Consider the following 18,063-nt stretch of genomic DNA (forward strand, 5'->3'; position numbering starts at 1 on the left):
GGGAAAACAATAGCAAATACCAGAGAAAATCGGTTAAGGCGAGTGGAAGAAAGTTTAGGGAGATGTCAGAGAGTGGTGGGTGCCTGGAATGTGTTGCCAGGGATGGTGGTGGAGGCTGGTTCATTTAAATCTCATGAGCCCTTCATGACTTTTGCTTCCTGAAGCTTATGTAACGTTCTTTGAAAGACTCTTGAAATGTTTTAAATGCAGACATACAGCACGGTAACAGGCCCATCTAGCCCACGAACCCGTGCTTCCAAATTTGCACCCAATTATCCGACAATCCTTGTACGTTTTGAAGAGTGGGAGGAAACCAGAGCCCCCAGAGGAAACCAATTCGGACACGGGGAAAACGTACAAACTCCTTGCAGACGGTGCGGGATTTGAACCTGGGTTGCTGGTACCATAATAGTTGCGTTAACTGCTACACTAACCATACTGCCCCAATGGATGGAAGAAAAATAGAGGGGTATGTGAGGGAAAGAAGAGGTAGATTGATGGTGGAGTAGGTTTACATAAGTCGGCACAATATTGTGGGCCAAAGGGCCTGAACTGTGCTATGTATCTGTGTAGAAAAGCTCATGGAATGTTATGGAATCACTCAGCAGGCCGGTAAGCCAACCATCTACATGCTATCAAGTAGCCACCTATACTAATCTCATTTGTTTTGTAGCCTGGGCAATTCATGTGCTCATTTGGATTCAACACCTTGGTCCCAACTTGTCCCCCAACTTGTCCCCATTAACCAAGCTGCCACCTCCTTTCTCCGCCACCCCCTCAAGGAGTTCTGTTCCTGATACCAACCACCCTCCAGGTGAAAAAACTCCTTCCTCAAATCCCCTTCAGGTCTCTTCCCTCCTCACCATAAGTCAGTGGTTTTCAAGGTTTCTCTTCCCACTCACATCCCCCTTTAAGTAATCCCTCTTCCATCGGTGCTCTGTGATGAGTAAGGGATTGCTTAAGGTGGGATGTGGGTGGGAAGGGAAGGTTGAGAATCACTGCTCTGGACCCAATTGTTACTGAAATATTTTGCTTGAGAAAAATTGTCATTGGCCCATTTCCTTTGGAGCTCTGAAACCGTCCACATAACGAGTCAATGAGGGACGATTAAAACAGTGGTTTTCAAACTTTTTCTTTCCAACCACATACCAAGCTATCTCTTACTCATCACAGAGCACCTACACATAGGGATTACTCCAGTAAAAACACAGAGATACTGGAGGAATTCAGCAGGTCTTGCGACATCCATAGAGGTAAAGGTATCTTGAAGAAGGGCTCAGGCCCGAAACGTCAGTAATATGTCTTAGGCTTTTATTAGCAAAAGACAGGAGCTCTTCACAGGTGGCCGACCAGTCCGGAATGATCCGACCTGGCTAAGGACACAACCCTTTAAGGCCCAGACCGTAGGCGTGGCTAAGCTCTCAGCCAATCGCTGTAAGCACAGTCTAGATACTGTAACTATATACACTATATACATTGGTGATAGATCTGTACTATCACATATGTCTTTACCTCCTGTGGATGCTTTGAGACCGTCTGAGTTCTTCCAGAATTTCTGTGTTTTTATTACATTCGCGGCATCTGCAGACTTCTGTGTTTTGCTACATCTACTCTGTCCATGTCTTTCAGCATTCGAAAAGTTTCAGTGAGATCCCCCCTCATTATCCTAAATTTCTATAATTACAGCCCAAGAGCCGTCAAAAGCTCCTCATATGATAACATTGCCAGTGAAGAGTTTGCACCCTGAACACTGTTGGGCGTATTTTATGGATTTTGGGCTGCTCGTCATAATTTTCCTATCACGTACCGTTTTTTACATATAGCCTATTTTTGTGATTTCCTAAGATATTTAAAGTGCACTAGTATATTGCCCACAAAACAGACTGTTTTGGTCAGTTCAAGCATGCCTGGGGATGCACTCAGTGCAGGTGCTATACAAATATTGTCTTGGACCTAGGCATGTTTATTCAGGATAGATGCAGACAGGCTATAAAAGCAGCTCACATATACAGATGCTATGCATTACATTGATTATAGATTGAACGTATGTTGATGCACATGTTCCTCAGGCAATAGCAAAGTGAGTATATTTAACAATAGCATTTATTGTCTTCAGGAAGATTCAATACAGCAGAAATGTCTCATCCATGTCACAACAGGTGGGATATATCCTGTTACATTTGTGGCGAGTATACGATTAAGGCTCAAAGATGCAGCATGACTGCACTGATTAAAAAAGCCTATGAGCTCTACTTCGGTTGTAAAATTGGTGATCAAGACAAACCCTGGGCTCCTCACATTTGTTGTGCAACATGTGCAGTGTGACATGCTCCCATTTTTCAGTTCATTTTCATTTTTGTGGGTATGCCACTTTAAAAGAACAGATTTAACAAAAGCCTGCAGGTTTTGGAAAATGACTGTGAAATGGCAGCAGGCTTTGAACAGCATGTTCCTACAAAAGCGCACAACTGCGCATGCGCGAGGAGTCGCGCAGTGCATTCACTAAGGAAAAAGAGAACACCGACGGGAGGGGAGCCTAGCTGAGGAGCGAGCAAACACAGCACAACCAGCTGAGGGATGCCCGACACAAGGGCTCTCAGCTGGAAGGAGAGGAAAGCGACAGGAAAGGGAGTGATAGGAAAGAAGAGCAGCAGCAGGAGGCCCAACAGATGAATAGCCCAGAAGAAGAGGAGCAGCAGCAAGAAGCCAAGCAAGAAGAAGCCCAGCAAAGTGAGGCACGCAGCTCAATAAGAAAGTCAGAAGAGACACAGATACAAGGAAGAGATGTAGAAGACACAAACACAGATGCAGACACAGAAGAAGAGGAAGAAGAAGACCAAGCTCTGCACAGAGAAATAGAAGGTAAAATAGATGGACAGAATATAGATTTTAAAAAATTTCAAGAACAAATGAAAGCATTAAAAGAATGGTTGACATTAGAATTTAGTGAAATGAAAAGAAAAATGAAAAGGTGAGTAGAATAGAGCTGGTCATGACAGAAATAGGGAAAAGATTAGAAAATGTGGAAGAATGAGAAACGGCTATAGAAATGGAAGTGAACGACTTAAGAAGAAAATTGGAAGAAAGTGACAAAAAAGTTAAAGAGTCACAGGAGTTGTTAGCTCAGAAGATGGATAGAATGGAAAACTATAGTAGGCGAAACAACATAAAGATCGTGGGCCTAAAGGAAGATGAAGAAGGCACAGACATGAAGGAATTTATAAAAGAATGGATCCCAAAGCTCCTGGGAATGCCGGAAATGCAGGAAGGAATGGAAATAGAAATGGCACACAGAACACTAGCCCCGAAACCACAGTCATATCAAAAACCAAGATCTGTTTTGGTAAAATTTCTGAGATACACGACAAGAGAAAATATACTGGAGCGGGCAAGAAATAAAATTAGAGAAGACGAAAAACCATTGGAATACAAGGGTCAAAAAATATTTTTTTACCCAGACATGAGTTTTGAATTCTTAAGGAAGAGAAAGGAGTTTAATATCCTATGGAAAAAAGCTTATAAATTTATGTTAAGATATCCATCTGTGCTTAAAATATTTATCCCGGGGGAGCAAAACAGAGTGTTCTCGAATTTGCAGAATCCCTGCAGGACATAAGGAGAGATAAAGAGATGTAACAAGAATGAAGAATGACGATAAAATACATATAAAGATGTAAAAATAATGTATAAGTAAATAACTAAAGAAGGGAAAGAAAAGGGAAGAAAGGAAATATGGGGGGAGGGAAAGAGGGTAAGCTTTGTTATATATGAAGATAAAAGTCTTTTCTGGAGGGGGTTGGGTGGGACAGAATAACAGTCAATGCGAAATCAGTTGACGCTTGCGAACGGGTTCGCAATCCAAATGGAGAGGGAAGTTGTGGTTGCCCAGCAAGGGACAAGGGGCAACTCAGAGGGGGGAGGGACATTTGGGGTTAAGGGAATTTTAGATGTGGGAGTTGTTGAAGTATTTAATGTTTTAAAAATGTTGTCATACATTGAGTTCAAAAAGGGAAAACTGAGAGATGAAAATGGGGAACAGGGGGATGGTGGTGGTGAGGAAGCGGAAATGAGGTATAAACAGAATATGAGATGGCCATGTTGAACTATATGACTATAAATATTAATGGAATACAAAACCAAATTAAATGAAAAAGGTTATTAAATTTCCTGAAAAAAGAAAAAATAGACACAGAATTTGTGCAGGAAATGCATCTAACTGATGTGGAACATAATAAATTGAGGAGAGACTGGGTAGGACACGTAACGGCAGCATCATATAATTCAAAAACTAGATGTGAAGCTATATTAATAAATAAAAATGTACCAATCAAAATAGAGGAGGAAATAATAGATCCAGCAGGGAGGCATGTAATGATAAAGTGTCAGATATATTCAGAATTCTGGAATTTGATCAATATATATGCACCTAATGAAGACAGGAATTTAGAGAATTTATTGAACGCCAAATTAAAATGTACTTTGAAATAAATACGGAATCAGTGAAAGACAAATTTATATTATGGGACGCAATGAAAGCGTTCATCAGAGGGCAGATAATAAGTTATGTAACTAAGATGAAAAAGGATTACAATCAGGAAATAGAACAGTTGGAAAGGGAGATAGTAAATACAGAAAAAGAACTAGTAAAAAGGGATGATATAACAAAAAGGAGAGAATTGGCGGACAAAAAAATAAAATACGAAACATTACAAACGTATAAGGTGGAGAAGAACATAATGAAAATAAGACAAAAGTATTATGACCTAGGAGAAAAAATACACAAAATATTAGCCTGACAACTTAAAACAGAACAAGCTAAAAGAATTGTATTGGCATCAAGGAAAAAAGACAAACAAATTACATATAATCCAATGGAGATTAATGAGAACTTTAAGGAATTTTATGAACAATTTATACCAAACTGAGAACGAGGGGAAAGATAATAAAATAGAAGAGTTTTTAGCTAAAATTGAACTGCCGAAATTGCAAGAGGAACAAAACAAAATAATAAAACCATTTGAAATAGAGGAAGTACAGGATATATTAAAAAAGCTGCCAAACAATAAAACGCCTGGAGAGGATGGATTCCCAATAGAATTCTATAAAACATTTTAAAGAGTTATTAATTCCTCCCCTCCTGGAAGTAATAAACCAGATAGAAGAAACATAAAACCTCCCAGATTCATGTAAAACAGCAATAATTACAGTAATACCAAAGATGGGGAAAGATCCACTAACACCAGCATCGTATAGACAAATATCTCCACTTAATTCAGATTATAAGTTAATAGCAAAACTATTAGCAAACAGATTGGCCGACTATGTACCAAAAATAGTAAAACTAGATCAAACTGGATTTATTAAGAAAAGACGAACAGCGGATAATATCTGTAAATTTATTAATTTAATTCATGCAGTTCAAGGAAATAAGATACCAACAGTGGCTGTTGCTTTAGATGCAGAAAATGCCTTTGACAGGGTAGAATGGAATTATTTATTCAAAGTATCACAGAGGTTCAAGCTATCAGAAAAATATATTAATTGGATTAAAGCATTATATAATGGACCATTGGTGAAGGTGACAGTAAATGGATATGTATCGAACCAATTTAACTTAAGTAGGTCAACTAGGCAGGGATGTCCACTATCTCCCTCACTGTTCGCTTTAGCTATAGAACCATTGGCAGAACTGATAAGAACAGAAAATAAAACAAAAGGGATTAAAAATAAAGGAGAAGGAGTATAAAATCAGTTTATTTGCAGAAGACATCATAGTATATTTAACAGAACCAGAAATATCAATAAAAGAACTACATAAGAAATTGAAGGAGTATGGAGAAATATCAGGGTACAAGATCAACGCAAATAAAAGTGAAGCGATGCCAATGAGTAACGCGGATTATACAGAATTTAAAATAGAATCACCATTTAAATGGCAAAACCAAGCAATCTGATACCTAGGAATTAGATTAGATAATAATTTAAACCACCTATACAAATTAAATTATCAGCCATTAATGAAGAAATTACAGGAAGACTTAGAACATTGGAAAGAATTACCACTAACGTTGATAGGGAGGGTAAATTGCATTAAAATGAACGTCTTCCCATGGATACAATACTTATTTCAATCATTACCAATCCCTTAACAGAGAAATTCTTTAATGAACTAAAGAGAATAATGAAGAAATTTTTATGGAAAGGGGGGAAACCAAGGATAGCATTAAATAAATTAACAGAAAGGTACAAACAAGGTGGTTTGCAGTTACCAAACTTTAAAAGTTATTATAGAGCAGCACAATTAAGGTATTTATCAGATTTTTATCAGACAAGGGAAAAACCAGATTGGACTAAGATAGAGCTCGATAAAATAGGGGAGAAGGTACCGGAACATATACTTTATAAGTGGGATGAAAAGCTGGTACAATATAAAAGCTCACTAGTCCTGCATCATTTACTCAATATATGGAAGAAGATTCACTTAGAAAGGAAGAAAAACAAATTACCAAATACCGAAATTATTATTGACGCAAAATCAACTAATCCCTTTTACAACAGATAACCTTTCCTTTAGAGAATGGGAGAGAAAAGGAACCAAAAGAATAGAAAATTGTTTTTTGGGAAATAATTTATTATCTTTTGAACAAATGAAGGACAAATATGGTATCACTCACGGTATAATGTTTGCATATCATCAACTGAAAACCTACTTGAAGGACAAATTGGGAAGCAGGCTGAGGTTACCAGAAGGAAGCATCTTTGAATATGTGATTACAGACACAGTGATAATTAAAAGATTTATAACAAACATGTACATCAAGCTGCAAGAGAAGGAAAATGATGAAATAAGCTATAAACCCAAACAAAAGTGGGAAAAAGATTTAAACATAAAGATAAAAAATGAAATATGGGAAAAGTTATGCTCTGGAACTATGAGAAATACAATAAACATGAGGTTACGCATGATACAATATAATTGGTTACACAGGAGAGTGGAATTATTTATTCAAAGTATCACAGAGGTTACATCATTGGTTACATCATACCCCAAAAGTTAAATAAATGGGACCCAACAGTATCAGACAGATGTTTTCGCTGTAAGAAGGAAACGGGAACAACAGGACATGCAATTTGTGAGAAAGTGGAAAAGTTTTGGGAAGATCTAAATCAGGTATTAAATAAAATCACAAAAAGCAACATCCCAAAAAATCCAGAGATCTTTCTTCTAAGTAATATAAGAAGTAAAGAATTAGGCCTCAAACTGGATGAAGCACAAGAAAGATTTATTATGATAGCGTTAGCAGTCGCAAAAAAATGTATAATGTCAACTTGGAAATCAGAAGAGAGCCTGAGAATGCACCAATGGTACATGGAAATGAATAAATGTATTCCAACGGAAGAAATAACATATAATTTAAAAAAATAAAGTCACATTATTTGAAAAAATTTGGGAACTGTACATGGAACACAACAGAGAGGGCTTGCCTCGGACCTCCACCCCCTAAAATGATAAAAAGACAAAATGACTTGATCCATTGTGTAAAAGTAGATGACACAGTTTTACTGTTTATTTTCATTGTGTGATGACATTGTTTAATGGTTTTATTGTATTGTATATGTTGAACATTTAATGGGTTTGGAGGGGGGTGAGAAGGGGGGAGGGAAGGTAGGAGGGAAAAAAGGGGAGAAAATGCCACTGTGTATATTTAAGAGGGAAATGTTTGTATGTATTTTGATTGATATGGTTCAAAGTGTGAAAAATAAAAACCCTGGAAATCCCAGGTGTAGAGGCCACGTGACCAACATATTGAAGAAGGAATGCATAGCTTTGCTTGGGGGCCATTTTTAAGGAGACAGCACAGGAGCAAACAGCTCTCTGATGAAGAAATACTGTGGTGGATTGGCCTCATATGTGGTTATAGGTTAGTTATAGAGGAATGAGAAGACCATTCTGTGTCCAAAAAGAGTGAAGATTACTTTTGTTTGACCGACCCACAAAAAGGGTACTGGAAGCTTTGTGTCCCCTACGTCAAAGAAGAGGAGAGTTTTTGTTGGCACTTGTCCAAAAAGGTCATTTCGCTGGAAGCACCTCCACAAGGATTTCATGTGTTACTCAACATTCTGCCCCCCCCCCCCCCACTGAGGTGTAGTGCCTTGGGGTACTCCGCACGTGTGTACACACACACACACACACACACACACACACACACACACACACACACACACACACACACACACACACACACACACACACAAACACACACACACACACCAGTACATTTATGCATAGTTGTGGGTTAAGTTAGATAAAGTTTGGATAAGTTAGTTAAATTAGAAAAAGTGTTATGGTTTATTAATAATTAAAAATATTATTTTAAATATAACACTGGCTGGGCTAACTTTTGTCACTGCTGTCCAGTTAGTAACAGCAGTCAGGCTAAGAGCTTGGCTCAGAAGTACATTATGTGATTAAACATGCTAAATTCAATAAAATTTAATGTTTCTCCAACTGCCTACATGATACAGCAAATCTGAAAGTATCTTTCAATTCAGCTTGAAGTTGTCTATCATAATCCCCAATTTTTTTTCAGGAGGCAAACATTTTGAAAAAATTTGTTGTCCAGTGTAATCCTTTCATTCCCCGAATCATCCTTGTGAACAATCTGATAAGAGAGGTGGGACTGTGAGACAGGGGTTGGGGGGGTGGGGGGAAGGTTGCTACATAAGGTGCATGAAGCAAAATTCAGGAAGGGCTCATGAGATTTTTATTGTAGCCAGAAAGGAACAAGAGCTAGAAGGGGGCATGAGAAGACCTTGGCAAGTAGGATTAAGGGAATTCCGAAGGCATTCTGAACATACATGAAGTACAGAAAGTTGACACGAAGGAGAGTAGGACTGGTTAGTGATAAGGAGGGAACCTGTGCTGAGAGGCAGAGAAAGAAGGAGGGGGATGTCCCCCTAAATCAATATTTTCCTTCAGTGTTCACCAGGGAGAGGGAGCTTGGTGAAGGTCAGTGTAGAACAGGCAAATGTGCTGGAGGATGTTGAGGTTAAGAAAGAGGAAGCGCTGGATCTTCTACAAAACATTCGGATTGCTGCGTCTATCAGGGAGGATGGCTGGGTGCAGGCAGATCCCCAGATTATGACAGGGTTCGGTTCCTGGCATCTATTCCCAACTCAATTTGTCTGTTTGTCAGAAATGAGGAAAAAAAAACGGAGTGTGGGACCACCACAAGGAGACCTGTGGACAGATGTGGGAAGAGGGCCTCGTGACTCAGTGAATCTGGGCCTAATGCAGACTTTTCAGAACAGCTGTTTTGCTGTAATCAATGAGAAAGGATCTGCATTTATCTTACTCCAACAAAGAAACTTCTTGATCTCCAATGTTTTGTTATAAAAAAGGGTCCTTTAATTAGTAGTAGTGCTTCCTGTAAATGTTGAACGTTAAATGGGTTTGGAGGGGGGTGAGAAGGGGGGAGGGAAGGTAGGGGGGAAAAAAAGGGGAGAAAATGCCACTGTGTATATTTAAGAGGGAAATGTTTGTGTGTATTTTGATTGATATGATTCACAGTGTGAAAAATAATTTTAAAAAAAGAAATCGTGCTACCGAATTGAATAGACCAGGAGTGGCCAAACTACAACCCCCCTCCCCAGGCCAACTGTGGTCCGTTTCCCATTTTTAAGTGGCCTGGGGAGAATTCTAAAAATAAAATGGAATATGGTCTAACAATAATTCTAACAATAAAATGCAACTTGTACATTGCACTTCTTAGTTTCAACACTAGATGTTGCTGCCATTCTGAACAACTACTAGACCGACTGTTGCAATGTTACTCATCAATGAAAACGTTTACCTCAGTTAAAAGAAATAAAGTTTACCGCAGTTGATTAAACACAGCAGAAAAGAAAAGATGGAAAATAGCAAGGGAGTGTTGAAAATTTCAGACGCTGTGGGAAAATTGATCCTTTTTCATGGGGAAGTGTGTTTGTTTGATTCGCAAGGAGTCTGTTAACTTTAATAGCCTATCTACAGATTTACACATTGGATCATGACTGTCGAGGTGGACACTTGGACCACGAATTGTTTTCGCTGAGAGTCATGGAGGAATGTTGTCCCTTCCTTGCTCTTTCCTCCTGTTCTTATTTTGCATCCAGGTAATTATTTTGCTCTGCTTTTTGAATGAGAGTTTTATTGTATTCATTTAAATTAAATTTAAGCGCAGCAGATACTGAAATGAAACACCAACTGAACATCGATAAACCACTGGAATGTCAACAGTTAAACTGTTCATTTGTGACGTATTGTTAGTTTGATAGAAAATGAATTTACAACAGTACAGGAGATATCTGGTCTTAAATAAAGTTTTTTTTGGAGTGTAACTGGTTGAAAACTGTTGAGCTTAATATTGTTTGGCCCATGACTGTGTATGTGACCCACAACCAAAGAAATTTGACCACCCCTGTAATAGAGCGACGAGGAGGAACTTCTTCTCTTAGATGATCGAGAATGTTTCAGAAGTTTTGAGTTCAGACACTTGTGGAGGCTCAGTCACAGAGTATAGATACGTTGAGACAATCATTTCTAAGCGGGAGAGAAAGAGGCAGAGAGCTAGAAGGAGGGTGGAGGGTTGAAGCCAGGAGGTTGTTTCTTTGTGTGATTTGGAAAGCCCTGACGTTATCCAAATGGAGTTAAAAAATGAAGTCTCCACATGCTGGGGTCAAGTGCAATGCACAAATGCGCTGGAGAAACTCAGCAGATCGCGCAATGTCCACAGGAGGTAAAGATATATCCCTGATGTTTCGGGCCTGAGCCCTTCCTCAAGGTACGAGTAAAAGGAAGGCAGTCACCTGGGAAAAAGGGAGGAGTCCAGACCAACAGACATAAGGTGTTAACTGGATACGATGAGAGGACAGGAGAGAGGAAAGGTGAGAATTCAGTGGGGAGAGGACTCTGTGAAAGGAAGCAGAGGGAAAAAGAGAATAGAGAGAAAGAGATAGAGCTAAAGGAAAGGAGGTGTTGGGCAAGACAGTTGGTGCATGTTTCTGAATATGAGGTGATGTTCGTCCAATTTGTGGGTGGTCTCAGTCTGGCTGTGCAAGAGGCCATGGTTATCATTGGGAGATACCCTGTCATTGACGTGGTCAGAGCCAAGGTGCCTAACAAAGTGATCACCCAGTCTATGTCCAGTTTCTCCAATGTAGAGGAGACCACCAGATGCTGTTGATGACTCCCGCAGATTCACAAGTGAAGTGTTGCTTCACTTGGAAAGGCCGTTTTGGGGCCCTGAATGGTGGAAAGGGAGAAGGTGTGGGCACAAGTGGAGCACTGCCCTGCAGTCACAGGATGGGTATCAAGGGGAGCAATTAGGGATGAGGGAGTGGTCCCTGCCGAAGGGGGAGAGGGGAGGGAAGGAGATGGGAAGATGCGCCTGGTGGTGGGATCACATTGTAGGTGGCGGAAATGGTGGATGTGTGGGACTCGTAGGTGTGAGGGAGGAGGGGGCCAGGGCAGGTGTGTGGGAAATGGAGGATTCCATTCTTCCCTTCTCCCCAGCCTTTTAATTCAGGTACCTGCCTACTATTTACTCCTACCTTAAGGAAGGGCTGAGGCCCAAAACGTCGCTAATAAACCTTTACCTCCTTTGGATACTGCGAAGCCTGCTGAGTTCCTCCAGCATTTCTGTGTTTTTACCAACATGCTAGTTACTCTTCTCTTCCCACAGACGCTGCATGACCTGCTGAGTTTCTCCAGCACAGTTGTGTGTTGCATGCTGTCCGAACGCCCGTGCAAACGGGAGACTTTGCGGAGAGACAGAGTGGGGAGGAAGGCAGCAAGGAGTTAGGTACCTCGTGGGGTTTGCGATCGAACTGGTTCTTCTTCATGCTGGGCAAGGACATTTTGCTGCTGCTTTTATTAAATTGGCTTCGCGAGGGTTTCTTGACCAGATGCCGACGAACCCCAGGGTTGTCCTCAAACCGGTGGCCTGTGGATGAAGAATGTGGATAAAAGGTCAATGTAGGACTGGTACAGGCTGTAAAAGGTCCTCAGTCTCCTCACACTCACCTACACTGATCACACCCCCTGTTCACACTAACCCACACTGATCACACCCCCTGTTCACACTAACCCACACTGATCACACCCCCCGTTCACACTGACCCACTCTGATCACACCTCAATGTTCACACTAACCTACACTGATCACACCACCACATTCACACTAACCCACACTAATCACACCACCATTCACACTAACCCATACTGATCACACCCCCTGTTCACACTGACCCACTCTGATCACAACTCCTGTTCACACTAACCGACTGATCACAATGCCCTGTTCACACTACTTCTGGAACATCTGGGCACTACAGGCACCTCTGCTACTCAGGTATTTATTGCCTATAACTCTCCCTTCATCACCATCGTCCCAAACTTTCCAAAACTTTGGGATCACAGCACCAAGTGTCCCTTTCTGAAAGTGGATCATTGAATTCCTACCTTACAGACCACAGTCAGTGAAAATGGGGATCGTACCCAACACCGGCACCCCACAAGAATACAAATGGAGTCCCCATTACATTCCCCCTGCACCCAGCACTGTTCAACTAAACACCATTCCATCTTCATCTCCAAATTCACCCATGACACAGGACTCATGTGATAAGAATGAGATGAAAGGGCTAGTGGTACGGTGCCACTGCCCACATCATTGGTGCTGATGTTGAGAGGGTAGTTAGTGCCACATTGCCACAACTGTCAGGGAAGCAATAGCTTTCCTCCCCTCCTTGGACACCCTCTACATCTCCCGCTGCCTAGGATAGGCAGCCGATACTCTGAGGGACCCATCACACCCCAGACATAGTTTTTTCTCCCTCCTCTCATCTGGGAGAAACCACGCATCAACAGGCTGAAAGCCAGTTTCTTCTCTGCAGCCATCAGGCTCCTGAATGAACCCCATAACAGTGCTCTCGTGCTCCCCTTACTTGGTAGTAATCAATCCATTTGAACCCCATCATCTGTAGATGTGCTCTTACCCTTCTATTTAATATGGCTCTGTGAATGTCAGAATTGACTTGGACTGGTATGGGGACACCAATACCCCTGAGCGTAAAGCCCTGCAAAAGGTAGAGAACCCAGCCCAGGAGATCGCAGGCAAAACCCTCCCTCACATCTACAGGGAACACTGCCCGTCGAAGACCAGCAGCAATCATCAAGGATCTGCCCCACCCAGCACACGCTCTGTTCTCGCTGCTGCCATCAGGAAAGAGGTCTCGGTGCCACAAGACTCACACCCACCAGGTTCAGGAACAGCTGCTCCCCCCCCCCCCCACCCCCCACCCACCATCAGACTCCTCAATGACAAAATCAATCAGGGACTCATTTAAGGACTCTGACGTGCACTTTATTGATTTTTTTCCTCTCTGTATTGCACAGTCAGTTTGCATCTCTTTATGTTCACGCTGTATACAGTTTTTTTTGCACGACCTATAAGTGGTGATTCTGCCTGGCCCACAGAAAAGGAATCTCAGGGTTGTATGTAATGTCATGTATGTTTTCTGACAATAAATCCGAAATCTGAATCTGAAATCTAACTGCTCGCAGAAGTACCCTTTTCACTGTACCAGGTAAGATTATACCAATAAGCCTGAAACTTGAAACCTCCACTGATTCCAACATTCTCCTCACCTCCCCCTCCCCCCAGATTCACCCCACACACAAGCACCAATTAACCTTCCGAACTGCACGCCTTTGGGATGGGGGAATACTGTGGTCCAAGTGACAGCGTGCAAACTCCACCCTGACAGTGCAGGAGGACAGGATTAAACCCAGGTCCCTGCAGCGGTGAGGCAGCTCTGAAAATAACAGAGCCCGGAACACCCTTTACCCAGTCCCAGAATACCTCATGTTTCAGCGGAGGAAGACCGCGTTAATTTCTCGACTCAGAAAGTGTCGAGGACAGCGATGAGAGGTGAGGCAAGGATCTGTCAAGGCTGCGCTGAGTTTTTATTTACAGACCACCAGAGGTCTCTGGCCCATCTAATGCAAGCCATGGCAAAACCCCATTCCCCACTAATTTGGCCTACGTTCTATTCTTCCCAAATTCCCATCAAGTTCAAATTCAACTTATTTATCATCCGATTGTACCAGTACAACCTGGATCTTCTTAAAAACATCAAGATTGATAAGACCCCAGGGCTGGACGAGATACAAGAGAAACACGCTAGGCTGCAGATGCTGTGATTGTAGTAAACACACTAAAATCCTACAGGAACTTACAGCCGGTCTATTCAGCACCTATCGGAGACAAACATGCCGACGTTTCGGGCCTGACCACCTTCTTCAAGGAAAAATCAGGAAAGGCAGAAGCGGGAAATCTCAGAAAGGCAGAAGTGGGAAATCTCAGAAAGTCTAAGGATTCAAACAAGTAAAACGAGATATACCCCAGGTTGCTATGGGAAGGGAGAGAAGAGATTGATTGTGTCCTCCTTGGGCACAGGGGAGGTGCTGGAGAATTGGGGAATGGCAAATGTAGTCCCCTTGTTTAGAAAAGGTAATAGGGAGAATCCTGGGAATTATAGCCCGGTGAGTCTTACGTCAGTGGTGTGTAAACTAACGGAGAGGGTTCTAAAAGATAGGATCTATGAGTGTTTGGAGAAGTCTAGTCTACTCACGGCTAGTCAGCATGGTTTTGTGAAGGGAAGGTCGTGCCTCATGGGCCTAATTGAGTTTTTTTGAGGAGGTAACAAAAGAAATTGATGAGGGTAAGGAGGTAGATGTGGTCTAGATGGATTTTAGTAAGGCATTTAACAAGGTCCTCCATGAGAGACTCGGTTCAGAACGTCATGAGGCAGGGATCAATGGAACCTTGACTGTGTGGATAAAAATTGACTTGCCTGTAGAAAGTAGAGAGTAGTAGTGGAAAGAAAGTATTCTTCCTGGAGATCAGTGACTAGTGGAAAACCACAGGGATCTGCTCTGGGACCCTTTCTCTTTGGGATTTTTATAAATGACCTGGATGAAGAAGTAGAGGGATGGGTCAGTACATTTGCAGATGACATGAAGGTTGGTGTTGAAGGTTGTCTTAGGTTACAACAGGGCAGAAAAGTGGGAGATGCAGTTCAATCCGGATAAGTGTGAAGTGATGCATTTTGGAAGGTCAAACTTGAAGGCAGAGAACACTTAACAATATGGAAGAACAGAGGGGACCTTTGGATCCAAATCCATACATCTCCCAAGTTTGTCACACAGGTTGATAGGAAACTTAAGAAGGCCTATGGGATGCAGGGCTTCATTAATCGGGGGATTGAGTTCACGAATCATGAGGTAATGTTGCAACTCTACAAATCTCTGCAAAGACCCCACTTGGAATGTTGTGTTCCGTTCCGGTCACCTTGTTACAGGAAGGATGTGGAAGCTACGGAGAGGGTGCAGAGGAGATTTACCAGGATGTTGCCTGAATTGAAAAATACGTCGTACAAGGCAAGGTTAGCAGAGCTGGGACTTTTCTCTCTGGAGCAAAGAAGGATGAGAGGAGACTTGATAGAGGTCGACAAGATTATGAGAGGCATCGATAGACTGGACAGCCAGCACCTGTTTCCCAGGGCAGGATCAGCAAACATCAGAGGACGTGTGTACAAAGTGAAGAGAGGGAAGTTTAAGGGAGATGTCAGGGGTAAGCTTTTTACGCAAAGAATTGAAAATGCCACATGGATGGGTTACCAAGTAGGAAGGGCTTAGTTTTAGTTTTTTTGGGGTAGGTTTATGTAGGTTGACTTAATATCATGGGCTGAAGGGCCTGTAATGTTCTATGTTCTATAAACCGTATTAAAATAAATATTATTAATAAATAGTGGAGTCATGGGGAGTTGTTTGAGCAGTTTCATTAGTCGTTCATCATCCTCACTGCCTGTGGGAAGAAGCTGTTCCTCAGCCTGGTGGGGCTGGCTCTGGTCCTCCTGTGTCTCTTCCCCGACGGGAGCAGCTGAAAGATGCCGTGTGCGGGGTGGAAGGGGTCCTCAACTATTTATCGAGCCCTCGTCAGACAACGATCCCGATAGATCATTGATAATGTGGAAGACCCCAGGGATTCTCTCTGCTGCCCTTATGGTCCTGTGGATTGGCCCAGCGTGGGCCCGCCTGTGGAATGGTGCCTGCTTTTCCAGGTAACAAAGGCATCTACAGATCTGGAGAACTGGAACAATATACACAAAGGTGGAAGGGTTGCGGTTCGCAAGGTCCACAGATGCTCTGTGTCCTGCTGAGTTCCTCCAGCATTTATGTGTGTGGTTCAAGAGCCTGCTCCTGCTTTGATTTCCTGATATTTCCCTGTTACTAGCTTTGCCCATGTTTTTGGGAAGTACCTTTTTCCCAGCTCAGGAGTTAGCAAACACATGAGCACATGTGTACAAAGTGAAGGGAGGGAAGTTTAGGGGCAAGTTTTTTTTTTACACAGAGAGTTGTGGGGGCCTGGAATGCCTTGCCAGGGTGGTGGTGGAGGCTGGAACACTGAGGGCATTTAAGAGACTCTTAGTTAGGCACGTGGATGAAAAGAGAATAGAGGGTTATGGGGTAGGGAGGGTTTTTTTAAGGAATATATGGGTCGGCGCAACAACAAAGGGCCAAAGGGCCTGTACTGCGCTGTAGTGCTCTACCTTCTTTGTCGTGAATATTTTACATACCTGGAAACTGAGTTCCTGGCACCCAGCTTCTGACATCACCAGTAACATAATACCCACAATCGCTGGCTTATCCCGTGGTGAACCAGCTTTTAGTAACACCGAAAGCTCACACTGAGCGGAATTATTAGGTAAGCCACATCTCCTGTCACCCCGAGCATCCTTCCCCAAAATTAACCTCGGGCAGGCTGCCAAACTGAGTGGTATGAGAGTTATCACGTCGTATAAGGTCAGCCCTCAGCCTCCTCGAGACCAGGGAGAAAAGTCCCAGCCTCTCCAAATAACTCAAGTCCTTCCGTCCCAGTAATTTCCTTGTGAATTATTAGCTTGTACCCTTCCCAGTTTGTTGATATCCCATGTTCAGGTTCATTTGTTGTCATGAACGTAGAAGCATAGAACACTGCAGCACAGAAACCAGGCCCTTTGGCCCTTCTAGTCTGTGCCAAACTATTTTTCTGCCTAGTCCCACTGACCTGCACCTGGCCCATATCCCTCCATACCCCTCCCATCCATGTATCAGTCCAAATTTAATTGTTGAAACCCACCATCTCCATCGGCAGCTCGTTCCATACTCCCACCACTCTTTGTGTGAAGAGATTCCCCTTAATGTTAAACAGTTGTCCCCTCTTTTGTAATTCTCCCCCAAGAGAAAAAATTCTCCCCACATCCAACTCAACATGAATCTGATAATATTCCCCTTCCAAACACCAGTGGGTAGAAGCCTTATCCCCTCAGAAGACAACCTGCAGAAGAAGGATAGTTGACCCATATTATCACAGCAACCTTCACCCCACCATGGTCTGTGCTGACCTACCCTAATTCAAATATGGATCAGCTTGCCCAGGAAGCGTGCGCGTCTGCCTACCTCCTTCCGACGGTGAACCACAAGGAAATCCAAGGGGTGCGGGTGTCAGTCAAGGCAGCTATCTCCACGATTCTCACACACAAGGAAACACAACCACTGCCCACTCATTGCTACTGCGCAGTTTGAAGGAAGCAGCCAGCAATCCCACAAACACTGAACGTGACCTGCCTCTCGGATCTGGAAATGTTGATTTGGGGATTAACCGGGCGAAGACCTTCCTGCTCTTGCTCGAAGCTATGCCAGGGGTTGGGGTGGGGTGGAGGGGGAGGTGGGGTGGGTTTCTACCAAATCCACCTGGTTGCAAAACTCGCTGGCTCATTGGCCAAGAGGGACTGCAGGAGACCTGAGTACGGTGAAGCATGCCAACTTCAACAGCCCTGCTCCTTGCCCATCTCACCAGCTCATGATGCCTCCAACAGTGTGGTGTGTGAAAGATGGCTGCCCGACCTTATACATACTTGCCTCAGTATCTTGACTGTGTCACCCATTCATCTGATGTCATAATGAGCCGCTGAATT

The 18,063-nt window shown here is 42.7% G+C and overlaps 1 protein-coding gene across 3 annotated transcripts in view; it reads right to left on the bottom strand.

Moving 5' to 3' along the window:
- Window positions 1-18,063, bottom strand: part of LOC138762281 (anion exchange protein 3-like) — a 114,604-nt gene that overhangs the window by 62,286 nt on the left and 34,255 nt on the right. For all 3 annotated transcript variants that reach the window (XM_069935987.1, XM_069935985.1, XM_069935986.1), the window contains exon 6: window positions 11,848-11,984. In XM_069935987.1, the coding sequence (XP_069792088.1) occupies window positions 11,848-11,984 (137 nt within the window). The remainder of the gene's footprint in view (window positions 1-11,847; window positions 11,985-18,063) is intronic.

The sequence above is a fragment of the Narcine bancroftii genome, chromosome 4 (assembly GCF_036971445.1).
Source record: "Narcine bancroftii isolate sNarBan1 chromosome 4, sNarBan1.hap1, whole genome shotgun sequence".
Taxonomy (NCBI): Eukaryota; Metazoa; Chordata; class Chondrichthyes; order Torpediniformes; family Narcinidae; genus Narcine; species Narcine bancroftii.